Source organism: Hippopotamus amphibius, chromosome 5, assembly GCF_030028045.1.
Source record: "Hippopotamus amphibius kiboko isolate mHipAmp2 chromosome 5, mHipAmp2.hap2, whole genome shotgun sequence".
NCBI lineage: Eukaryota > Metazoa > Chordata > Mammalia > Artiodactyla > Hippopotamidae > Hippopotamus > Hippopotamus amphibius.
The window spans coordinates 33,286,308-33,313,017 of record NC_080190.1 but is presented as its reverse complement, the minus strand read 5'-3'; the positions used below and the strand labels follow the sequence as shown (position 1 = coordinate 33,313,017).

Here is a 26,710-nt window from a genome sequence, read left to right as displayed (position 1 = left end):
AAATTCATCTTTATGTGACTTGAATTGGGAAGGACTGTCTGGATTCTTGAAAATTCTGCATTATGTAAGTTTTTTGGATCAGCTCTTACCTGCAGCAATATTTAGTTGAATGGTTTAAATCTAACGAATTTCAAAATTTCTGGACTGGGAGTGAAATTTTAAACTTCTTTGGGCCTAGACTCTTCTTAAAGTCATGAGCTTAGAGTCTCCTGGCACAGGAGACAAAACCTTCTACCCTAGTTTCACCGCCCTAAACAAAGACCCAGGGTAGTTAGCAGTGCTTTTTCCCCCGCCCCTAAGGCAAGCTGATTTGAACAAATCTCACTGACTAATATGCTGAGCATCTGGGCTGAGTGATTCTGGCCACTACAATTTGTTGTTGGAACTTCAGTGTGTGGTGTAAACCCATCCCTTCTGGAAGAGAAACTTCACAGGGAAACCTGTTTGATTTCTTCTGGTTTGGCAGTCCTTGTGGTCTTCCTTCAAAAATGTTTTTAAATAGATAAGATAAAATTGTATGATTTACAGAGAAACCAAATATATTGAAATAGTTATCAAAATAGTAAAACAAAAAATTTGTATAGTAATATATAACATATTTTTTTTTCTTTTTTTTTAAGCTCTTTATTGGAATATATTTGCTTGACACTCTTGTACCAGTTTTTGCTGTACAACAGAGTGAATCAGCTGTATTTATACATATATCCCCAGATCCTCTCCCTCCCGCAACTCCTTCCCACCCTCCCTATCCCAGCCCTGTAAGTCATCACCCATCATTGAGTTGATCTCCCTGTGTTATGCAGCAGCTTCCCACTAGCTATCTATTTTACATTTGGTAGTGTATATATGTCAGTGCTACTCTCTTACTTCGTCCCAGCTTCCCCTTTGCCCCCAGCCAGCCCCGTGTCCTCAAGTCCATTCTCTACATCCGCATCTTTATGCTTGCCCTGTCACTGGGCTCATCAGTACCATTTTTTTAGATTTTGTATATATGAGTTAGCTTATGGTATTTCTCTCTTTCTAGCTTACTTCCCTCTGTATGACAGACTCTAGGTCTATCCACCTCATTACATATAGCTCCATTTCATTCCTTTTTATGGCTGAGTAATATTCCATTGTGTATATGTGCCACATCTTCTTTATCCATTCATCTGTTGATGGACATTTAGGTTGCTTCCACGTCCTGGCTATTGTAAATAGTGCTGCAGTGACCATTATGGTACATGTTTCTTTTTGGATTATGGTTTTCTCAGGGTATATGCCCAGGAGTGGGATTGCTGGATCATATGGTAGTTCCATTTTTAGTTTTTTAAGGAACTTCCAAACTGTCTTCCACAGTGGCTGTACCAATTTACATTCCCACCAACAGTGCAGGAGGGTTCCATTTTCTCCACACCCTCTCCAGCATTTATTGTTTCTAGATTTTGTGATGATGGCCATTGTGACCAGTGTGAGGTGATACCTCATTGTGGCTTTGACTTGCATTTCTCTGATGATTAGTGATGTTGAGCATCTTTTCATATGTTTATTAGCCATCTGCATGTCTTCTTTGGAGAAATGTCTATTTAGGTCTTCCGCCCATTTGTGGATTGGGTTATTTGCTTTTTTGGTATTAAGCTGCATGAGCTGTTTGTGTATTTTGGAGATTAATCCTTTGCCAGTTGCTTCGTTGGCAGAATATTTTCTCCCATTCTGAAGGTTGTCTTCTTGTCTTGTTTATGGTTTCTTTCGCTGTGCAAAAGCTTTTAAGTTTCATTACCTCCCATTTGTTTATTTTTGGTTTTATTTCCATTATTCTAAGAGGTGGGTCAAAAAGGACCTTGCTTTGATTTATGTCATAGAGAATTCTGCCTATGTTTTCCTCTAAGAGTTTTATAGTGTCTGGTCTTACATTTAGGTCTTCAATCCATTTTGAGTTTATTTTTGTGTATGATGTTAGGAAGTGTTCCAATTTCATTCTTTTACATGTTGCTGTCCAATTTTCCCAGCACCACTTATTGAAGAGGCTGTCTTTTTTCCATGGTATATTCGTGCCTCCTTTGTCAAAGATGAGGTGCCCATATGTGCGTGGGTTTATCTCAGGGCTCTCTATTGTGTTCCATTGATCTATATTTGTTTTTGTGCCAGTACCATACTGTCTTGATCACTATAGCTTGTCGTATAGTTTGAAGTCAGGGAGCCTGATTCCTCCAGCTCCAGCTTTCCTTCTTAAGATTGCTTTGGCTGTTTGGGGTCTTTTGCGTTTGCATACAAATCGTAAGATTTCTTGTTCTAGTTCTGTGAAAAATGCCATTGGTATTTGATAGGGATTGCGTTGAATCTGTAAATTGCTTTGGGTAGTATAGCCATTTTCACAATGTTGATTCTTCCAATCCAAGAACATGGTATGTCCCTCCATCTGTTTGCATACAGGTCTTTTGCCTCCTTAGGCAGGTTTATTCCTAGGTATTTTGTTCTTTTTTGTTGCTGTGGCAAATGGGAGTGTTTCCTTAATTTCTCTTTCTGCTCTTTCATTGTTAGTGTATAGGAATGCAAGAGATTTCTGTGCATTAATTTTGTATCCCGCTACTTTACTAATATATAACATATTCTAACAACCAAAATTATGAACAAGTGCAAAAGCTATTGTGATAAATCTATAATAATTGTAATATAATATGACTTTTATCCTATAATGTAAAACTAGAACATAATGCTTGGAGGTAGAAGGCTTTAGTTTTAATTTCTCTTCTTCTATGGATAATCATGGAATAAAGACCCAAAGAGGCTTGAAGACAACTCTTTTAGTTCTATTGCTGTGTTTGGAAAATCATAATAGTACTTGATAGCTTGAATTTCCGCCAGCCATGACTTTTAGAAATACCTAAAGTGAATGATTTATATATAGTAAATTGCTTGCTTGGAAATTAAAGTGCGAGATGGTATATAATCTACAGAAGTTATTCAGGGGCTGGAGAAGGCATTTTATTCTTCTGCTGTACATATGGATGCATATTTCCTGAAAAGAAGTTAATGCCTTCAAATAATGAAGTTCAGCCATCAGAACATCTTTACTTCTGTTCTGCTTTGAGTAGGGAATATAAAAGTGGTATAAAATATTCTCCATTTTTTAATAACAGACTTGGCTAGGTTTTTGTTTTGAATTCAGAAGAGGAGGAATAGGGTCTTTTTGTAGAATGAGAATGCTTATCTTAGATATTCAGACAGTTTTTTTCCTCTAATCTATTTGTATCTCTCTGGAATTGAGATTATGCTGAGAAAAAACACTTGAAGCTTAGCTATTTTTGATTTTAGATAACTCTATGACATTAAATTCTTTAAACTTTCTTCTGTTCTAAAATAATTTTCTTTTACCAGCTACCACCTGCTCCCCAAAAGAAAGTTCCTGGAAAAGATTCAGCTGGTGAAATGAGGAAGTTATTTTTTTTTCCATTGGCACATAGGACTGTTTTCATTACACAATAGGACATAGATCAAAATGTTTACATGTTCCTTTTTTTTTTTTTTAAATGGGAGGGTGAAGGATGTGGGGGACAGAGGCACTGGGAGAGAAAACATGCAGATATGAGAACCACAGAATTCTGGCACAATTGTTATCTGCCCAGAGTAGGGGGAAAATGTCTTTGGATCTAAATCTTTGCACTAAGACAGCAGATCCCATTTGAGTGCCTAGACATTGATCACTTGCCTAACATTTTCTCTCTTGCTCTTATTTCTTTGCTTATAAGGTAAATTTGAAGAAAAAGAAGATAGTGTGCCTAAGCTGGAGCAGCTCAACAGCCTGGGTTGTATGACTAATATGAATCTAGTATTAACAAAACAAAATTTGCTACATATGGAACTATTATTATTAGAAACCTTTCAGTGGAACCTCTGCCTTCCAACAGCTGCCCATTTCATTGAGTATTATCTCTCCGAAGCAGTCCATGAAACAGATCTTCATGATGGCTGGCCTATGATTTGCTTGGAAAAAACTAAACTCTACATGGCCAAGTATGCTGATTACTTCCTGGAAGTATCTTTGCAAGGTGAGTCATTGCGGATGCCAGTAAGTGACTTGTGAGCTTGTGACTTGTCTATTCTATTGCTTAGGTTCATTTTTGATGTCTCCACAGATTATGCCTTTCTAAATTATGCACCTTCTTTAGTAGCTGCAGCATGTGTGGCTTCTTCAAGGATTATACTTCGTCTTTCTCCAACGTGGCCTACAAGACTGCATCGTCTTACTGCTTACTCCTGGGATTTCTTAGTGCAGTGCATTGAACGGCTATTGATGTAAGCCTCTTTGTTCTTATGTTTGTAATTTCTTATTAACATTCTTCATGTATAAGGGAACCTGGGAACAGGTTCTCAACCCAGAGCTTTTAGGATACTTGCTGTGACAGCTGCTTGCTGCCATGAGCAAGCCCGTGTATGAGCAGTACTCGGTGGAAAGGCGGTGGGGGGCGGGGGGGGGGGTGTCCTTTTGGCTGTTACCCAGGTAGAGGTTGTCATTGCTAGTATGCTTCTGGGTACTTAATAAGGAAAGGAGCTGCTCTTGTGTGAGCTCACAACTCTGAGATCATCCAAGCAAATCTTGCCCCATTCCCCATTTCCACATCTTTGAATTGTGGGTCCACCAAGATATCACAAAAGTGGCAGTCAGATTTAAGTGCTTATTGCAGACATAGCTCCCAAGCTGAAAATAGCCCTCAAAGCTACCAGCAGCCAGTTCCCAAGGATTGTACCAAGGGAAGGAGCTTTTAGAAGGCTAAGAGTGAGATCTTTCTGTTGTTGAAAATATGGTTGCAGTGACTGCCACCTGGGCAGTGCGGCAGTCCAAGGAGTCAGTTGTTAAGGAGTTGGGGGTGGTGGATGATTTTGCGCAGATTTTTCTCAAGTAAACATTATTGTTTCCTTTCTCTCCATGTTGCAGTGCTCATGATAATGATGTGAAAGAAGCAAACAAACAGAGAGGACAGGCAGGACCTCAGCCAGCACAGCTAAGTGTGTTTCAGACAGCCTCCCAGCCGTCTCGGGCAGTTCACTTTCAGCAACCACAGTATCTCCATCAGACGCATCAGACCTCACTGCAGTATCGCCATCCTATATCAGAACAACCAAGCTGTCAGCAGATTGTATCTACCACACACACCTCATCTTACACACTACCGACATGTCCTGCTGGCTTCCAAACTAGTGTTCAGGGCCTTGGGCACGTGCAGACTGGTGTTGGGATGTCACTGGCAATACCAGTAGAAGTTAAGCCCTGTTTGAATGTTTCTTATAATCGGAGTTATCAGATAAATGAACATTACCCTTGCATTACTCCATGCTTTGAAAGGTGATTTTATGCGACAGTAAGACCTGACCCAGACTGTGACTTGAAGCTCTGGGGCAAGCTTTTTGTAAACTTCTCTTCAAAAGAAAAGGGATCCAAATTGCATCAGAACTCTTCTGATACCAGCATCGGGAAGATTGAATATCCCTTCCAACGCACCATGAGTATGTGGGAGGACTAAGCTAACACTGCAAACACTTTACCAGTGTGTATGTCACATCCTGTTAAAACACATCCCTGTATGACACAAATTTAAAGCCCCAACTAATGGTCCAAATATTTCAGAAATATTCAACAGGACAGAAAACTTGGACAGACTCCAATTTGCCGTTTAGAGATTTGACCTGTGGTGGGCTCTGGGCCTAATGTTGGCTTATATGTCAGAGACTAATGTTTATCTGTAGACTTGCCAAACAGTCTTTTTATGAAGGAAAGTTACAGTATTAAGTTTTGAAGAGGTCCTTTTTTTATTCTGCAGTTTTGAGTTATATTTTTGATCTACAAATGAATTTCTGACTAAGTTTAAACTCATGAATTGCTATGCTATACCAGTCTGTGGAGTTTAAAAATATTTTTTTAGATATTCTATATAACTTCCTATCACAGATAGTATAGGTATCTGGATTTATTTACTAAAATTAAGGGTGAAGTAGATCTCTTATCTTAAAATCATGGTCATAAATTTTTGTTGTTTTTTTCCCTAAAGATCAACCTCAAATCTTTAGAATTAAACACATTTAACTCAGGGAATTTGTACTACTTGGAAACACTTAACTGTAAGGCAACATGCTTTGGGAATGTTATAGTATGAACTACCTTAATAACATAGGTTAGTATACTCCTGCTAGAATGTGTTTTCAAATGAGAACATAATTGTAGCTTAGAATGAATGGAGTGGTGGTTCCTATCATTCATAATACATATATAGGTTTTGCATTTCTCAGTGCAATCAATGATTTATGCTCAGATTTGATATTATTCTAAAAAAGTTTTTTCAAGGGAAGGCATAACTGTAAAATGTCAGTACTAGAATAAAGTCCCATAGGTTTATTTTGAAGTGGAATGTGGCCAGGGTAGTTCTCAGGTTGTGCTAGAGCAGCACTTTGTTACATGGAAGACAGGTTTTATAAGCAACCTTTGAATCCAGCTAGTCAAGAGTAAGCAGGCAAAGGTGACTTTCATTAGATTGGCCCCAGAACTGCCCTGGGACATTTCACTCTACTGATAGCGAGTGAAGACAGCAGTAAGTCATTACAGCATGGGCAATTTGGGGGTAAAGAGTTTGGAGGGAATAAACTGAAAAAGTAAAAAGAAAAAAAAATCATTGTAATAACTGAAACTGTATACATTGTGCTCTTATCTGTGGGAGAAGAGAAATTTGGTGGAGGGAAGCTTTCTGATTTAAAAGTTAGTAAGGTGTGTCTTTTTGTTTGTGTTTTTTTAAAGATAGCACTTGAATAGAAGGGAAACTGCATGGCAGGTATGTAGCTGCCACAATATGCATTGAAGAAAAACTTCTTATAAAGATGTTGTGGGTATGCAGCAGGAGTCTCAATAATCAAGCCAATGGCTTTTGTTAGGAAGGGAAGGGACTCAACACAGTAGTGGATCGATCCAGATGGCTCCAGGAGATGAATGTGGGTGGGTGGCTGGCTTCTTTCAGCGTGAATTCTTACAGAACATCCTTTCCTTAAAAGAAAGGTAACTTTTAGAGTACATAGGGCATGATGTGGATTTACTAGTCTGGTAGATAAAATGAAAAACCACTCAAGAACACTCACTGAGGGCCACTTTCAAGCATGAAAATTGTTTTCTGAAAGTATCACTTTCTCTTTACAGAAGGCTGCTAATTGGATCTTGGTAGTTCTTACCTCAAGAGAACTTGAATTATTTGGGGGAAAGTGGGTTCAAAAGAGAATATATCATTCACATTCAGAACCTAGCAACGTGGAGTCCAATTTTCAGTATTTTAACTACCTCAATAATACTATGAATGTAAGATATTGGGATAGAGATCCCAACTTGAAACAACAACTGGTGCCTATGGTAATTTAATGTCTTGTCAAATGCTTTTACTGATTGGTTTAAATGTCATTCTTGTTATAGAAGAATATGCCTTTTTAAAAATTCTATAATAACACTTTCCCAGTTTATATTTAAAAGAGCTAAAGAACACTGGATTAATTTGGGGGAGGGGGAGGGTAAAATAAATAATTGGTTACTATTGCTGCATACCCAGGGTGGGGTGGGATGGGGTGGTTGAAGAACCAGAACTATTTTTAAAACATTAGGTTTCAATATAAATACAATTCACAACTGCTAGCTTTGGGGGATGTGGGTGGGGGGAGTTGTGTGGGTTTTGTTTTGTTTAATTTATTCATTAGTCTTTAAAGTAGTTTTTTTTTTGTTTGTTTTTTGAGATTACCGGACCATCATGAAATGTATACTGTGAAGAAATTAATGATATGTATAAAGGGCTTTACCAAAGTCCACTAAATAAACACTACTCAAGTACAGACTGCAAACCAAAATGTATCTGTGTTATGACATTAATTGCAAATAGCGAGTATGGTGCTAAAGTCCACACCAATGGAATTAGATGAGTGCTATGCACTTAATTTTAAAATAAAACTAGTTTTCGGTAAAATGGTTTTGGTGTTTTATTTTAAATATAAATTTGATGTATATTTGCAGTTTCATTAAACCATATCATCATGTAAGTCAGACTTGGAATCATAATTATACTTACTAAGTAAAAGCTATCCAGATGCAGAATATAACCATAGGTGGGGGAAACATTTGTCATTATGTATTCCATACTGAGCACCAAAGCCCACAAAAGTATATTTGATACTGCCTTTTTAGACTTTTGAGCTTAAAATCAGTTGTTAGTAATGTTAGAATTGCAGCTTATTAATTTATGAAACGATAATACAAGCTGCAGAAAATTTTAAGTCTGATCTCAAAGAAAAGTAGGGACGCAGAAAATGGTCAAAGGTGTGAGAGGGAATAGGGTCAGCAGTGAGTGACGATGGTCTGTTCATTTAAGTATCATTTGCTACTTAATTCAACTTAAAATTTAGCAGATAAATTTTGTTTTGAAGAGTAAGATTTTTTTAACAGGTTTGTACATGTGAATTAGGAATTTACGTCCCTCGAGTATTTTTTAACTAGTTTTGTGTATTGTCACTTAATTCTGTCACAGTGCAAAGGTTTAGCAACAGCCCTCAAGAGTCAGTTAATACACATTGTTCTTTAAGGCTGAATTTAAGAAAAAGAGCAACAAGCATTCCAAACCAGGGCAGGTAGCTTTACACTGAGGTGATTCTGAGCCCCATGTGATGAGTTTACATTCATCAGTAACTGGCCTTCTCAAGCATACAGTGTTAGACTTACTACCCTAGCCTCAAGCTACATGTAGCTTGATATGACTAGCACACTTGAGGAATTAGTTTAAAGTTATCTTGGTTAAGGGATCACTCAACTTTCATTTTAAAATCTTAGATTTAAAAAAAATTTTTTTTTTAATTAATAAGTACAGTCAGGTGAAAGCATCAAGACCAGGCCCCTGCTTCCTATGAGAATACCTCTTATCCTATCCGAAACCCCACTGCCATGTTTTTTTTTTTAATTAAAAATTTTTATGACTTTTAGAGCAGTTTTAGGTTCACAGCAAAACTGAAAGGAAGATACAGAGATTTCTCCCTGCCCCTAGACGTGCACAGACTCCCCATTATGAACATCCCCCACCAGAGTGGTACATTTGTTAGAAATGATGAACCTAAACTGAGACATAATCACCCAAAGTCCATAGTTTACATTATGGTTCACTCTTGGTGCACGTTCTGTTACCACCATTATAAATGTATAAAGGTGCAATGACATACAATTATAAATGTATAATGGCATCTATTCACCATGTATTTTCACTACTAAAAATCTGAGCTCCACCTATTCATTCTTCCTCATGCCATCCCCACCCCCATCCACTGATCTTTTTATTGTCTCTATACTTTTGCATTTTGCAGAATGTCATATAGTTGGGGTCATATAATATGAAGCCTTTTCAGATTGGTTTCTTTCACTTAGTAATGTGTTTTAAGTTTTCTTCATGTCTTTTCATGGCCTGATGGCTCGTTTTAGTGCTGAATAATATTCCACTGTCTGGGTGTATCACAGTTTTTATCCACTCACCTACCAGGACATGCTGGTTGCTTCCACGTTTTAGAAATTATGAATAAAGCTGCTATAAACATCCATGTGCAGGTTTTAACTACAGACATAAGTTTTCAGCTCCAAGGAGTGAGACCACTGGATCATAGGGTAAGAGTATGTTTAGTTTGTAAGAAACTATCAAACTGTCTTCCCAAGTGGCTGTAAAATTTTGCATTCCCACCAGCAATGAATGAGTTCTGTTGTTCCACATCCTTGCCAGCATTCAGTGCTGTCAGTGCTCTGAATTTTGGTCATTCTAATAGGTGGGTTTTAATTTGCACTTCCCTGACAAATGATAAGGAACATCTTTTCATATGCTTATTTGACATCTGTATAAGCTTCTTTGGTGAAGTATCTGTTAAGGTCTTTAACCCATTTTTCAATCAGGTTGTTGTATATTTTGGAGAATAACCCTTTATTAGATGTATTTTGCAAATATTTTCTCCCAGTCTGTGGCTTGTCTTCTTAATCTTATGACACTGTCTTTTGCAGAGCAGAAGTTTTTAATTTTAATGAAGTCTAGCTTATCAATCTATCATCACTTAGGGAAGAGAATTACAGATACTGAAAGTCTGGCTAAATAAATAGATAATTGAGGATATTATACAGTCAGGGTGTTACAAATGTAAATAACTGGGAACAAAAATACAAACCTCACAGAAACCTACAAACAGAAAATAAAGCAAGGACTCTATATAGTAAAATAAAAGGCATAAATACAGAAAGTATAACAAAATGACACAACTAAGACCATACATATCAAATTAATGAATGTAAATGAGCTAAACCCAACTATTTAGAGAAAAAGAATTTCAGACTGAATCACAAAGCAAAGCCCAAATCTATGCTACATAAAAGACCTACAACAAAAATAAAGTGATTCAGAAGGGTTGAAGATAGAAGGATTAGTAAAGAGAAACTAGAAACAGCAACATCTTAATAATAGATGTGGCAGGACTCAGGCCCAAATTAAACCAGACCAGGAAAAAAAGGGGTGGGGTGGGGCACTCTGTAATGCTAAAGGTTACAATTCACAATAAAAATGAACAGTTACGAATATCTGTGGATCAAGTAAACTTGCAACAATATTAAGTAAAATCTATAGAGGATATAAGGAAAAAATAAAAGAAAAACATAGTAGGAAACTAATTCATCTCTCCTGGTCCATGAGAGATTAGCAACTTAAAAAATAAGTACAGATACAGAAAATCTTAATAACATTGTGGGAGACTTAATTGACATATATTAAGAAATTCTGAGAAGGGAAATGGTACAGACCTGGCATAACTAAGATGGATAGGATAAGAGACGACACTGACAGACAGAGCCTGTCACCTATGCCAACAGCAAAACTCAACTCTAAGGTCTTCCAAAGAGGCCTTAGACAACTGGGACTGCTTTCTTTTTTGACTCATCAAGGTGCCTAAAATCAGAATACCTTGACTGGTCTCCACTGGCTGCCAGCTAATCTGCAGCTCACTCCCAAAAAACAAAATCCATGGTTTCCAAACTACACAAATTCCCATTTTTGCCTTTGCTAGATGAAATTAATCCATTACTGGTTTCCCTTGTGTACAAGTAAATAGTGTAAAGTTTTCTTTGATAACATTAAGCTCTAATGTGAACTTTCACAAAACTTGACTATGTATTAATCCATAAAAAAAACAATCAGGGAATTCCTAGGTGGTGCAGTGGTTCAGAATCCACTTGCCAATACAGGGGACAAAGGTTCGAGCCCTGGTCGGGGAAGATCCCACATGCCGCGGAGCAACTAAACCCGTGTGCCACAACTACTGAAGCCCACACACCTAGAGCCCATGCTCCGCAACAAGAGAAGCCACCACAATGAGAAGCCCTAGCACCACAATAAAGAGTAGCCACCGCTCATGGCAATTAGAGAAAGCCCATGCACAGCAACGAAGACCCAAAGCAGCCAATAAATAAAGAAATAAATGAAAAAACAATCAATTCCAAAAAGCAGAGTTAATGTAGAAAACATACTCTCATGAAAGTGCAATGGACAAAAAATATATAATAGGACTTCCCAAAATTCTCAAACAATTCTTGGATTAAATAAGAAATCCAAACCAAAATTTCAGAGTATGTACAAAATCACTATCATGAAAATTCTACACACCAGGAACTCTGGAATAAAGCTAAAACAGTGCTCAGAAGAAAACTAGCATCCAGCTGAAAAAGTATGAGAAGTAACAAATAAACCAAACAAAACCAAAAGAAATAAAAGCAGAAATTAATGAATTAGAGAAAAAGAAACTAACACAGGCATGCAATGCAGCCAGACAAAAGAAAATAGAGTTTCAAAATTGTAAAGGAGGAAGTAAAATAAGCACTATTTTCAGATATGATTGAACACCTGGAAACTCCAAGATAATCAATTGAAAAACTATTACAGGAAATAAGCGAATTCAATACATTGGGTACATAATTAAAACAGCTTTCAGGTACACAAACACCAATGAGATTTAATGAAAGACATACTCAATTACAACGGCCATCAAAAGAAGGTAAAATGCCTAGCAATAAATATAAGAAATGTGCAAGATCTACATGAAAAAAACTTTAAAATACTTGTAACACATAAGAATACTTGAACAAGACATACCATATACTTGGATAGGAAGAGCTAATATCATAAACATGTCAATTCTCCTTAAGCTAATCTATAAATTTAACAATCTCACAGGCTTATATTTTTAAATAAACTGAACAAGTGAGAATAACCAGGACATTTCTGAAAAAGGGATAATGAAAGAAGATAAGCCCTCTAACATATTAAAATATGCTATAAACAATAAAACAGTGATACTGGCAAATGAGTTGACAGATAATTCAATGAAATAGAACAGGAATTCCAAAAATAAACCTAAACATATATGGAATTTAATATGTGATAAAGGTAGCACCTCAAGTCAGTGGAGGAACATGGATTATTCAATAAATTGAGTTGGGTCAATGGGTAGCCATCTGGTGGGGGGGAAAACTGACCCGCATCTCAAAACATGTAAGAAATCTAGAAGCAATATAATTTAACTATATAAATAAAAATTTTTTTTCTGCATGGCAAAAATCACCACAATCAAAGTTAAAAGACAAATAATCAAATGGGTCAAGTATTTGCAACTGATCTCTAGGCAAGGGCTAATTTTCTTAACATACAAAGAGGGAAAGATATAAACAGGCAGTTCCCAGAAAAAGAAATACAAATGTCTCTAAAGAAAAGATATTTAACCTCATTTTTAAGTTTGATGACAGTGTTGGTAAGGGGGTAGGTTTTATCTTACATGACTTATGGGAGTGTCTGATTAAAGAAAATTCTATGAAGGGCAATTTGGCAACCTGTATCAAAATTATAAATGCAAAAATATTTTAACCCAGAAATTCCACTTCTAGGAATTTATCCTACAGGTAGAGTTACGTACATGTGAAATAAGCTAGGCACAAATTACTTATTTTACTATTGTTGATAAAAGCAAAAGATTTATAATCAACTTAAATATTCATCAATAAAGGACTTCATTTTACTATTACAACTGCATTTAAAAGAACAAACTATTTCTCTATATAAACTGATGTGGACAATCTCCAAGATATATCAAAGAGTGTAGAGTATGCTATCATTACACCAATGCTCACAGGATCACATGAGGTGTCTTTTTGTTTATTAATGTTCACTGCTTTTTTTTTCTGATTGGTCAACATAGAAAATGAAAAACATAGAGCAAAATGGTATAACTAATAAACTCCTTTTGGTATCCTTCCTGTACACACATATATACTTACGTGGTTTGCATAATGAATATTTAATATTTTACTTTTTGTATTTTGTAATACATCAGCGATTTTTTTATGAAATTAAAATATATTCAAATTAAAGTACATCCAAATATATTTTAGAAGAATTGTTGGTGCTAAATTATGTGAATACAATATATTTTAATCATTTCCCAATGTTTTGAAACAATTAAAAAACGCTCTAATGGACATATTTTACCATTTTCCCTACAACGGGTATTATTATCTTTGTAAATATAACAGATGAAGCTATCTCATTTTTGCTTTTATTAGCATTTCTAAAATTCTGAATGTAGTTGAATAGCTTTGAATAAGTTTACTGGCCACTTATAATTCTTCTATGAAATGCCTGTCGGTTCCTTTGCCGATTTCTCTTTGGTTGTTCCAATCTTGTTTTAAAAAGCATTTCATAGAGTCAGGAATTAGCCTGTTAGCTATTTCACCTGTTACAAATATTTTTACCAGTTAAAATCCTCTTTTAAAGTTAGCTTGCTTATAGTGTTGGGGGTACATCTTCCTATCCAAGAGTAAGATATACCTTTCTATTTATTAAAATCTACTTTGATGACTCTCAGTGCAATTTTAAAGTTTTCTTCAGATAGATCCTAGACATTTCTTGTTGTATTTACTTCTGTGTATCTTACCTTTTAAAAAAAAATTATCACAACTGTGAATGGGAATCAAGAACTTGCATTTTTAAAAAGCAATATAAGGGATTCTGATGCAGATAGTCTTGAGACTGTACTTTGAAAAACTATGCCTCTCAAAATGCAGAAACAAGTTACTTTTCTTGTACATGCATTTCTTTTCCTGAAGGTGACCAAGACAGCAGGTGACATCCTTTCACCATAGAAGGCCACCTCATGGTAGAAGGACAGGGCTAGGTGATGTGTGCTGCAGATTGCAGCCGTGTCCTTGTATGGTCTGCAGATTATTCCTGCACCTACCTCCATTCCTAGATATTAGGTTACTGGGCTAGCATCACAACCAGGAAGGGTGACAACCATGGCTAAAGCCTGGATTTCTTATGTAGTTAAGTGGCATCAGAACTGAGCTACTGTCAACATATGTCCCCAAGTGCTCTTTGATGATTATTCTTAACACAACTGCTAACACTCTTATTAAGCATTACTAAACTACTAGGCTTCAGGCATTGTGCGTGGCATTAGAGGGAATACAAAGATGACAGCTTCATAAGTTTTTTTTTAATTAATTAATTTATTGGCTGCATTGGGTCTTCATTGCTGCACACAGGCTTTCTCTAGTTGCGGAGCAGGGGCTACTCTTCATTGTGGTGCATGGGTTCCTCACTGTGGTGGCTTCTCTTGTTGTGGAGCATAGGCTCTAGAGCACAGGCTCAATAGTTGTGGCACACAGGCTTAGTTGCTCCACGGCATGTGGGATCTTCCTGGGGCAGGGCTTGAACCCGTGTGCCCTGCATTGGCAGGCAGATTCTTAACCACTGCACCACCTAGGAAGCCCCAGAAGTCTTCATAAGCAAACACTGCTACTAATTCCAACACACCAAAGGCAATAAAGTGGCTCGGCAAACGTTTTGTGTCTGCTTCTGGCACAGATGCCTCACGGATTTCAGAAAGTAGGGAAATGGTTTGCTATAATCTGAGATAATAGGACCATATCCTTCAATTTCACACCTTTCTTTTTTCACACACCAGAGGGAAACCGTGTTCATATCTTTAGGGGAATAAAGCCTCTACTGATCCTATTATCAAGGCATCACAAAATGTCATACTAGAAACCACGATCTCCAAGAAGTATTGAGAAACACATACTGAAAGCATTGTTTGGGTATGTGCTGCAGATTAGCAATTAATACATTTAGGAAGACTCATGTTTTACAGATATTCTTCCCAGTGAAGTGTAAAGTGAGAGCAGTTGTTGGATTATACAGAGGCTCAAAGCCCTCCCTTATTCACAAATCACTTTAGGGTATCCCACTGGGTATGTTTAACTAATTTAAAGACAACTAATTTAATTTGATCATCTCAAAGGATGTTTGCCAAAGGGTTTAACATAGTTATTGCTGGGTAGTGGACCTGTGGATAATTCTTATTTTTCCCTTTGTAACTTTGTCTGTGTTCTTTTTCTATAGTAAATACGGATTACTTTTACAGCTGAGGAAAATACACTGTTTATCTTTTTAGAGAGAATAAAATCCTTTCAGATCAAGTGGACTGATTTCTTCATTACGCCTCAAAGAGGTTCTAGTGAAGGCCTTAGAATGTATTTCTGCAGGTTTCTTTTTAATAGGATCCCATTCTCAATGCCCAAAGATGTATTACTTGGCAGTGAACAAATAAAGAACCAGCAGGCTTTCAAGAAAAGTCATTTATAAATCAACCTCACAATAAATCAATTCATTCTATAACCCCAGACATTCTAGGTGACCCAAAACACTTACATTAGCGGTCCCCAACCTTTTTGGCACCAGGGACTGGTTTTGTGAAAGACAACTTTTTCACAGATGGTGGAGGGAGGGTGGTTGGGGATGGTTCAGGTGGTAATGTGAGCGGTGGGGAGCGACGGGGAGTGGCAGATGAAGCCACTGACCTCCTACTAGGTGGCCTGGTTCCTAACAGGCTGCTGACGGTACCAGAGACCCAGGGGTTAGAGACCCCTGCCTTACATTAAAACCCAGAGGTCTCTGGCTAACCTAACAATGACACCATCAAATAAAGTCCCAAAGAAGATGGTGATGTTTTTCCATTTTGGAGAAGACACATTTCAGCATAAAACAGCTCTGAAACAGGGGAACCCAAAAGACAGACGTGCTCCCACTATTTCCACAAAAGCAAAATAGTTTTTGCCAACTGTGAGAAACATGATAAAATCATAGTATATAAACTGTGTAAACAAAATGTTTTATTTGTTCAATAACAGTATAAAATCATGTTATTTTCATCCAAACAGAAAGGTTTATTCCTCTAAATCCAAATAACCTAAGGCACCAGATACCACCCTAACATTTTTTTTTTAAGAACTTTTCTTGAGATACAGTTAACATACTGCATGTATTTAGAGTGTCCAGTTTACCACCCTAGTATTTTTGATGTGGTATATATAAGCTTTTGGAATGCCCTCTTTTGTGAGCAGATAAAGAGCAGTGTGCTCTGTGGAAACCATTTCTGAATGACTGTTTTTATGACTTTGGAAGAGTTTCCCTTGTATCTGGATAAGTACTGTGGTAACAGAAACTAAGTCAAAGATCTTGAATAAGATTAAGCCTATCATGAAATCCTCTGGAAATGGTCAACTAAGGCACCATTTACACAAATGTCACCATGTCAATTTTTTAAAAGCCCAGGTGCTGTGGAGACAAGCATTTAGAAAAAAAAACCTAAAGCAAAATATTTAAAATCATCATACCTATTTATTTTGAATTTTTACTGAATAACATGGTAGGAAAAGTCCATGCTGACATTTTGTTCATCAAAGCATTGTCATCACCAGAAATATAATTAACTTCAGAATCTGATCCAGAACTTGGAAGAGTATGGAAAATAGAACATCACAAAAGAAATCTGAAATAGCAACATTCTAAAGATTTTGGGGATGACACTTTTCATCAATACTAACAGGAATTTTTACAGATTGTACTAAGAGTCCTTGGACTTTAAAATCTGGTTTCTCTCGGGTCTCCCCTGGTGGCTCAGTGGTTGAGAATCTGCCTGCCAATGCAGGGGACATGGGTTCAACCCCTGGGCCAGGAAGACCCCACATGCTGCCGAGCAACTAAGCCTGTGCACCACAACTACTGAGCCTACACTCCAGAGCCCTCGAACCACAGCTACTGAAGCCCACCCACCTACAGCCTGTGCTCTGCAACCAGAGAAGCCACTGCAATGAGAAGTCCATGTACCGCAAAGAAGAGTAGCCCCTGCTCGCCACAACTAGAGAAAGCCCGTGAGCAGCAACAAAGACCCAATGCAGCCAATAAATTAATTAATTAATTAATTTTAAAAAATCTGGTTTCTTTCATCATAACTTAACAATCATCATTGCTCCATGAGGCACTTTCCGAAGCAGGTAGCTGTGACTAAGCTCAGTGTCTGGTTTAATTCAAGAGCCTATTCTAGGGCTCAGAGAATATCAGGACAGGGCTGTAGATAGGAAGTGTATGACACAGACTGTGTTACCTACACCAACACACATGCTCTCATTCAGCCTCAGTAACAAAACCCCAATTTTCAACTGGGCACATATAGTCACCTAGCCTAACTTCCCAGCCTCCCTTTCAGTTAGGTAGACCCCTATGACTAAGTTTCAGCTAATGAAATATAAGTGGAAGCATTCAGAAGACCTAAATAGGCATTTCTCCAAGGAAGACATACAGATGGCCAAGAGGCACATGAAAAGCTGCTCAATATCACTAATTATTAGAGAAATATAACTCAAAACTACAATGAGGTATCACCTCATACCAGTTAGAAAGGGCATCATCAGAAAATCTACAAACTATAAATGCTGGAAGACTTCCCTGGTGGCTCAGTGGTTGAGAATCTGCCTGCCAATGCAAGCGACATGGATTCGATCCCTGGGTAGGGAAGATCCCACATGCTGTGGTGCAACTAAGCCCATGTGCCACAACTACTGGAGCCCATACGCCCTAGAGCTCGCATGCCACAACTACTGAGTCCACGTGCCACAACTACTGAAGCCTGCATGCCTACAGCCCATGCTCTGCAACAAGAGAAGCCACCGTACTAAGAAGCCCGTGCACCCCAATGAAGAGTAGCCCCCACTCGCCACCACTAGAGAGACAAAGCCTGCATACAGCAACAGAAAACCAAGGCAGCCAAAAAAAAAAAAAATGCTAGAGAGGGTGTGAAGAAAAGGGTACCCTCTTGCACTGTTGGTGGAAATGTAAACTGATACAGCCACTATGGAGAACAGTATAGAGGTTCCTTAAAAAACTAAAAATAAAATTACCATATGACCCAGCAATCCCACTACTGGGCATATACCTTGAGAAAACCATAATTCAAAAAGACGCATGCACACCAATGTTCACTGCAGCACTAGCCAGGTCATGGAAGCAACCTAAATGTCAATCAACAGACGAATGGATAAAGAAGATGTGGTACATACAGACAATGGAATATTAGCCATAAAAAGGAACGAAATTGGGTCATTTGTAGAGACATGGATGGACCCAGAGACTGTCATACAGAGTGAAGTGAGCCAGAAAGAGAAAAACAAATATTGTATAGTAACGCATATATGCGGAATCTAGAAAAATGTTACAAATTAACCAGTTTGTAAGGCAGAAATAGAGACACAGATGTAGACAACAAACATATGGACACCAAGGGGGGAAAGCAGGTGGGGGTTGGGATGGGATGAATTGGGAGATTGGGATTGCCATATATACATTAATACGCATAAGAGACAATAAGAAAAAAATCAAATTGTACACTTTAAATATATGTAATTTATTGAGGGCTTCCTAGGTGGCGCAACGGTTAAGAATCTGCCTGCCAATGCAGAGGTCATGGGTTCAATCCCAGCTCCAGGAAGATCCCACATGCCACGGAGCAACTAAGCCCGTGTGCCCAAAAAAAAAAAAAAGAGTTAAATATATGTAATTTATTGTAAAAAAAAAAAAAAAAAACAAAATTAGGAAAACACACAGACATGTGAATCTAACCATTATTGGGCAACATCAGTACTTGGATATTCCAAAGATATTTAAAACTTGTGTCTAGAATGGAATGTATCTTCTTTCTATATCCTCCTCTTCCCCCTGTGATCACTGCTCACTTAGTGAATGGCACTATTCTATGTGATTACTTCAGCTTAGATGCCCAAGAATATAATTCATTCCTCCCTATCTTCCTTACCTCCATCCACTCAGTATCATAATCTGAGATTTTAGTTTCTGATTATTTTGTGTATGTTTTTATATAAAACTTGTATTTTCTTCTTTCAGAATCATTTCTGATATTAACAGGATTTTCATAATAACCATATTAACAATAGTGTGCCAATTTTTACTTGTTTCTTCAGGTCAGTCTTATATTTTTCCTGTAACAACTCTGTGCAAATTCTTTGTTTTATCATTTCTAAATCAGCTGGCATACTTCTTTTACTTGTTTTACTGATAAAAGATGTAGCTGGTTTGTTTTCCAAGTATTTGGACTATTTATTTCTGTTGCCCTCTCTCATAGACTACAGGGCTTGGCAGCTGTGTTATTAAATATTTTTTCCCTTTGGGAAAAAAAAATAAGTGGAACACTCTTTGAGCCCTCCAGAAAGTCTCCTTTAAAAGGGAGGGGGAGGGAATTCCCTGATGGTCCAGAGGTTAGGACTCCGTGCTTCCAATGTAGGGGGCATGGGTTCAATCCTTGGTCGGGGAACTAAGATCCCTCAAGCGGGTCGGCGTGGCCAAAAAATATACAATAATAATAATAATAATAAATTAAAAATAATAAATTAAAAATAATTTAAAAAAAATAAAAGGGAGGGGGAGATATATGCCTAAGGCCACACAACCAACAAGTGGTGAAGCTGGGATTCGAATTCCTAACTGTGTGACTCCACTGCACCCTAAGGGCACAGCAAAATCTTGTGAACCATCTAAAGCAGAGCTGGGCAAGCTTAGGCCTGAAAGCTAAGAATATTTTTGCTCCTTCAAGCGATCGAAACCTCTGTGTTTCCTGGCTAGGCTGGAAACATACCAAGAGGGTTACTTACTGAATCAAGGGCTAAGATGAGTACTTTCTACACTCTCCATCTAGCCAAACTACTCTGTCCCTAAAATGGCTCATCAGTCCAAGTATGGAAGCAGAAGGAGAAGACAACTGGTTTGGAAGACAGTCTAAAGTAGTAGTTAAGAGCATGGGTTCTAGTGACAAGCTGCCTGTCTAGAGACACTACTTAACAGACAGAAACTGCACCTTAGCTTCCTTATCTACAAAATGGAAATAATAATAATGCCTATCTCACAGGGCTGTTATGAAGATTAAAGGAAACAATCCAGGTAAACTTAGAAGAGCATCTGGAATACACTCAGCACACAGTCCATGTTAGCTATTATTATTTCTGACCTTGGGCTGGGTTTTATTGGATAGGGGCAATAGAAGGACAAGAGAGCAAGAGTGTCCTGGTTGGGGACTTCCCTCGCGGCTCAGTGGTTGTGAGTCCACCTGCCAATGCAGGGGACATGAGTTCAAGCCCTGGTCTGAGAAAATCCCACGTGCCCAGGAGCAACTAAACCTGTGTGCCACAGCTACTGAGCCCACGCACCATAACCACTGAAGCCCGCGCGCCTAGAGCCCATACTCCGCAACAAGAGAAGCCACTGCACTGAGAAGCGCGCACTACAACAAAGAGTAGCCCACTCACCACAACTAGAGAAAGCCCACACGCAGTGAAGCCCCAACGCAGCAAAAAATCTATAAATAAATAAAATAATAAATAAATCTTAAAAAAAAAAAGTGTCTTGGTTGAAGTAATGGGAAGTAGAAAGCAGAAAAAACTGATAGGGAAAGAGCAGTGCAGTCAGGGCCTGGAGTCCTTGAAGCTAAATTATAGATGCATTAGAAGTCATTCAGTGAGAAAGTTGGGGAAACGGGCAGAAAGAGTTTACTTTAAATTTTTAAGGGTGAAGCGGACATAAATGATGACAAAATCCAGGAAGTGAGTGGCTTTGCAGAAAGGTAAAGGTTATTGAATTTAAGCAGGTCAAGCAATTTAGACCCATACGGAATTTTCAGTCACCTGGCTTAAAGGTGGGACTTGGGGAAGGGAAACTGAAAGCCAGATACCAAAGTCTTTGGTGAATGAAAGGAAATGAATGAGAAAGACATGAACACAAAGGGTCAGACAGTGATAGTGTGAGCATGTACAAAGATCAAAACTGGGGAGTGAGGAAGCCGGCGGCACCTCCTGACCCCAGCTGAAGCTAGCTGGTGGGAAAAGACCACAGATACAAGACTGCTAAATATCCTGCAATGCTTAGGAGACTCTAGTAGTGATGAATTGACCTATGCTATGATAACACTGTCCCTGTTGGGAAACACAGCCACCAAGTTGTTTAGAGTGCTTCTGCAAAGGAGCCTGGCTCTTCAAGTATCAAAGCTTTATGAAGCCCCTCCCCACCACCCCTGCCACCCCCTCACCCCCTTTAAATATGCTCTCCAGCTTCTGGGAAGAATCACAGTGTCTCTCTCTACTCCATGCATACTTTCATCACCGTTTGAGTGATCCTTTACCGCACTTATATGTTTAAACGTCCTTCTCACAAAGGTACTGCCAGGCTGCAGCAAGGTGTAATCATCTTTTCATATCTATTAACCCTGTGTAAGCACTTCACAAGTGTTATTTGTTAAACAAAAGACTTCTCAGAGTCACCAAATTAGGAGGCAGAGCATAAAAATAATATTCCGCCAATTAAAATGGGCCATCAAGAATTTAAGCAATTAGCTATTAAGATTGATTTTCTAATAAATATTAGAAAGGAAATGTAATATTTCTTCACCAACTTGTAGGATAACATTCATGAATACTCCATATTAAAAGAAGTCATGGCTGAGACCGCAAAGGAAAAAAATTGGGATCTGAGGAATAAAGTCATTAGGGAACTTGTAAGATCCTTTATCCTCAATATACGAAACCAAAACCAAGGATATTTTAAATTAGCAACATTTCATTTATATTGCTTGTTCTCTAAAAACTTTTATTTACTTGCCCTAGAGATTAAATGCAATGCTTATTAATTCACATTTGCTGAGGGTAAATAATATAAAAGGGTTTAAAATTTTTGTTTGTAGTCCTCCTTTGAAGTGTCCCACGCCTTTCTGATTTTATTATTTTGTGTCACTGAAATTCTTGCCAAATGCCAAATTTTCCAAATCATATATGTTTGATATAAATTCTTAAAGATGTAGAAAAAGTATACAAAACAAAGTGAATATATCCTAGGATTTCAGCCTAGATGAATTCAAAGTTGGCAGGGTAAGGGAGAGACGTTTAGTGTGACTTATTTATAGGAAAACAGAAAGATGGAGAAAAAAAGGTGTGAGACAGTGGAAATTTTAAAGAAAAAAAATTTGAGGTAGTACAAAGCAATCATTAGGTCCTTAAGAAATTCTTCAGTTATTGAAGTCAAAGAACAACATATTTGCTCCAAACTTCATGATAAACCTCACTCCTCCTTGGAGCACTTGCCAAACCCTGAGAAGAATAAGCCTTTAATCAATAAGCAAAAACTATTTTTAAGACCTCAAAAAAATGAATTGTTTTATTTGGACTCAAAAAAATAACTTCCTGTGGGCCCCTGGGCTTATTCTCCTTTGGGTTTGGGGATTCGGGAAAGTATACATTGATACAGTCTGTGAAGGGAAATAAGTACAAAGAAGGATGAATATTATTCCCTCCTCATTATTACACAGGCAGTAACTTATAAAGGAATAAAAACTGCATTTTTTAGGAAAAAAGTGTTCTGAGAAAAGCAAACTGATAATAGAAATTCAGAGAAGTTGCTGGTTAATGTTCATTCAGCAATAATGTGGTGTAATGTGGTACAGAAATTTTAGTGACAGAAATTTTAGTAGCTATGCAAATGACTTTACTCCTATTTAGGAGTATTAGTATTTAGTCTTTAAAAGTTAGGTATACAGGCACACAGACTTTCCAGAATTCTGTGAGGAAAATTATAGCTATAGTCATACGTAAGAATTGAGGGAATTCCCTGACGGTCCAGTGGTTAGGACTCTGCACTTTCACTGCCAGGCCTAGGTTCAGTCCCTGGTTGGGGAACTAAGACCCCGCAAGCCGCATGGCCGGGAAAAAAAAAGGATTGAAAGGATTCTGAACATTCTGGATTTACCCATCATGAATGTAAAATAATTGCACATATCTCATGGTTAGACAGACCACTTGTGTTGTCTGAGGGTAAGATACTGTTTGTTGATTTTCCCAGATCCCTTTTGTGATACCTCATATCTTGTTGGCCTTTCTGGCTACAGCAGAACACTTAGCTGATCATCTCCAGAGAAGAGTCTATACAACTCTATAATAATTCCTAGGCCCTCTTCTTGGTTCTAACTGAAAGTGAAGACATCGTCAGATATACTATAAATATAGTTGTGATAATTTCTTTAGTTACATTATTTTACAGTTGCCCACTCCAAAACTTAAAATACTTTCCTGCCCATTCACAGTTTCAAAATATCATGTAATTATAGTTTTTCATCACTGGTAACTCAGACACATTCGTACATTTGGAAGAATGGCATGCTTAATCACCTCCAAAATAATCATAAGAAGTTAATAAAGATATCAAATAACATTTTCCAACTTTTGTTAAAATGAAGATCTCTGTGATTCCTTGTTTAAAGTCTATCTGTTGGCATTTCAATTTTTATCATCCTCTTCAAGGAACAAAACATACTCCAAATTAACACAACATTGTGAATCAACTATACTTCAATAAAACTTTTCAAAAATTAAAAAAAAACTGTACTCCACATTGGATGACAATCAACAACAGAAAGCAGAAAAGATGTTTGGAAAGAAAGATCACTAAAAAGAAAAAAAAAGACAGACCACTGTTTTTCAAGAGTGCACTTCTACATTCAAAAAATGTTAGCAAAATATTTTTGCACTGTTGATACTATTATATTTTATGTCAACTTCAAGTAAAACACAATTTTTTAAAAAGTGGTATTTGTAATATGAAATGAAGATTTGCTTAATTCATTCAGTAAATATTTATTGAGCATTTATTACGTGCTAGGCATTGTTCTAGGTACTGGGGATTCAAAGGTGAAAAAGACAGACATGGTTTTTATTTTTCCACTACCAAGAAGCTTATGTTTTATCTTGAATTATTCACATTAAAAAATAAACTAGAATAAAATGTTATAAAATCACAGATGTCATAGAATTGAGGTTGAAAAGGAGCTCAGGTATCACCTACTGTCTGTCATCAATTCCAAGATGCACATTATTTACATTTTGACATCTCTGAAATCAGCCACATCTTATAGTGTGGTCAGACCAGGTAGCAATAGAGTTGTCACTGCCTGCACATGTGCATCAAACCTTATGGAATGAGTGTCAGGGGCCTGGAAGAAAATCCAGCAGATAATGGTGAAGGCACCCTTTAAAGGATTTTTGATGATTCAGGATTCAATAAAATATAATAGTTCAAAGTGTTCATTTGTTATATCAGAGGAAAATGAAATTCAGAGAGGTTAAATGACCTGCCCTAATTCACAAAGCAGGGTAGGTAGGACTAGAGTCCAGCTATGAGTTCCATTCTTCTTCTCCTATCTAAGTCTTCAGTTAATGCTAGAAAAAGCTCTAGAACATGGCTCTAATTTTGGGGCTGGCGCAAGGATCTTAATCCTTCTTTGCCTCATTTCTTCACCTGTAAAATATCGAGTTTAAGAGACCTAACTAATGTGTTATTGTATTAAGTGAGATAATGCGTGCATAGGACTTAACACAGAGATTACCATACGGCAAGTGCCCCCCAAAAGTTAACTATCTGAGATCGAACTATACATCTGGTAGGAAATAAAGTGATCATGAATTATCCCACAAATACTGCTCACTATATGAAGTCCACATCTAGTTATTTAATTAAAATATTGGAAAACTAAATAGACTTGTCAAATATTTGAACTGATTAGTATAATAAAAATTTCCACCTTAACAATGCTTTGTCCAGGTCCATGTGGTACTGTGCCAAGAACCCAGTAGACCTATCTGCAAGAAACCATACAAAAAGTTAAGAATCTAACCCCCAATCCAGGACCATCAAATTACTAAGTACTCTAATGTGTACAAATGCACTTATAAATACAACCTCAAATAACACATACACAAGGAAAAATATTTAAAATGTATAACATCGTTTTTGGTTTCTTTAAAATACTACTACAACTGTATATATTTATACCAGTACAAGAACTACCATTTTGGAGCTTAGAATGCACCAGAGGGAGACATGATTTGGTCAGAAGAGTAAGAGCAATAACTGTTCATGATTTATATATTACTTTATATATCACAAAGCACTTTCTCAACCACTATCAACTCAGTGCTTTGCACATAGTATATAACTGCAAAAATAAATCCAAGGTGCTTTCTAATGTCATTTTATTTTCTGTTCAAACACCAGAATATTGTTCAGAGAAGGGGTAAATATTCACCTTTTTTTTTCATTTTTTAGACTTTCTAGGTCAGCTCTTCTAATTTTGAAAGTTTAAGTGAAAATCCAAATTATAACACATTACATTAAATCAACCTGCTTTAAATATTAGTTTCCATATTTGTTTCTATAAAAATAGTAATATTCTGTATGTTTACATATTATCAGCTCATTAGATATTTCAGACAAAAAAAAATAGTTTCAACTGAGATTCTGAATCCAAAGATATAGTTAAGCACTTGAGAAGTAATTTTAACTACTAGGAAATGTTAACTCACATTTGTTCCTGTTTCACCCAATGACAAAACCTATAGGGGACCCTGCAAGAGAACTCAGATGAATATAACTGTACCTAGAATTATTGTTGCATTTTCAGAAGCTTCTGGCAATTAAAGCCTTATCGTGAGGTACAGCTCTGGTGTCTTCGTGTTTCATCACGACAACTGCGCAGCAGCAAAGTTCAATAAAAGAATGCTTTTTGTAAAATCTCACAAGCACTAGCATGTTATCCAAATTAAAACCTTAAAAGAAAACCACCACGACTCAACATGCGAACTTTCCCTATTGATTCTGAAACTTACATTATTAGTTTGCTTGTATTTGTGGCTTTAAAAAACAAAAAACCAAAACCAATCACATACTGCATTATAGCAATACATATCCCAGATATTTTCGAGGATCAATATTGAGTAAGGTTGCATCGGCAGGCAAGAGCCCCATGGTTACTCTGAGCGCCCCTTGGAGAGGAGCATCTCGGCCTCTAGGGACCAGGCTCCAGCGGGGGCGGCAGTTCGGGGCTGCAATCTAGGGCGCCCCCAGCCTGGCCGCCTCGGAGTCCCCAGAGCGCCCCACCTCTCTCTGTTCTAGCCTCCAGCCCACTCCTTCCTCGCCGGCCAGCCACCGCACTGCCCACTCAGCTCCTGGGCAGCTGGGAATGACCGGAACCAAAAGCCAGCACACAAAGAAGTGCTGGGTAGGAAGCGAGGCCCCACCCTGCCAAGAGGAGCGACTCCTCTAGAAAAACTTGGCGACCAGTTAACAGGAATCGCGGAGGCGCAGTTTCTAGGACCATTTGGGACACCCTGCCGCCCAGCGATCTCATCCTTTGTCCTTTGACAAGCCTTTTTAAAGCCCCCAACTCGGAACGCTTTCGGAGTGACTCTTGATCTCCATTGCGGTCC

At 37.7% G+C, this 26,710-nt stretch overlaps 1 protein-coding gene and 1 long non-coding RNA gene across 3 annotated transcripts in view; one reads left to right on the top strand and one right to left on the bottom strand.

Annotated features, from left to right (window-relative positions):
• Positions 1-7,955, top strand: part of CCNJ (cyclin J) — a 20,200-nt gene extending 12,245 nt beyond the window's left edge. Inside the window, exons 4-6 of one of the 2 annotated variants that reach the window (XM_057735355.1) lie at positions 3,729-4,028; positions 4,149-4,275; positions 4,916-7,955. In XM_057735355.1, coding sequence (XP_057591338.1) covers positions 3,729-4,028; positions 4,149-4,275; positions 4,916-5,327 — 839 coding nt within the window. In that variant the 3' untranslated portion in view covers positions 5,328-7,955. Of the gene's footprint in view, positions 1-3,728; positions 4,029-4,115; positions 4,276-4,915 lie in introns of both variants that reach the window. The other variant, XM_057735354.1, reaches the window with a different exon arrangement.
• Positions 4,961-26,710, bottom strand: LOC130853451 (uncharacterized). The gene is made up of 3 exons (XR_009053768.1): positions 25,882-26,710; positions 25,027-25,084; positions 4,961-5,085 (listed from the first exon to the last, which is right to left on the bottom strand). It is a non-coding gene; the product is annotated as an uncharacterized LOC130853451 (long non-coding RNA).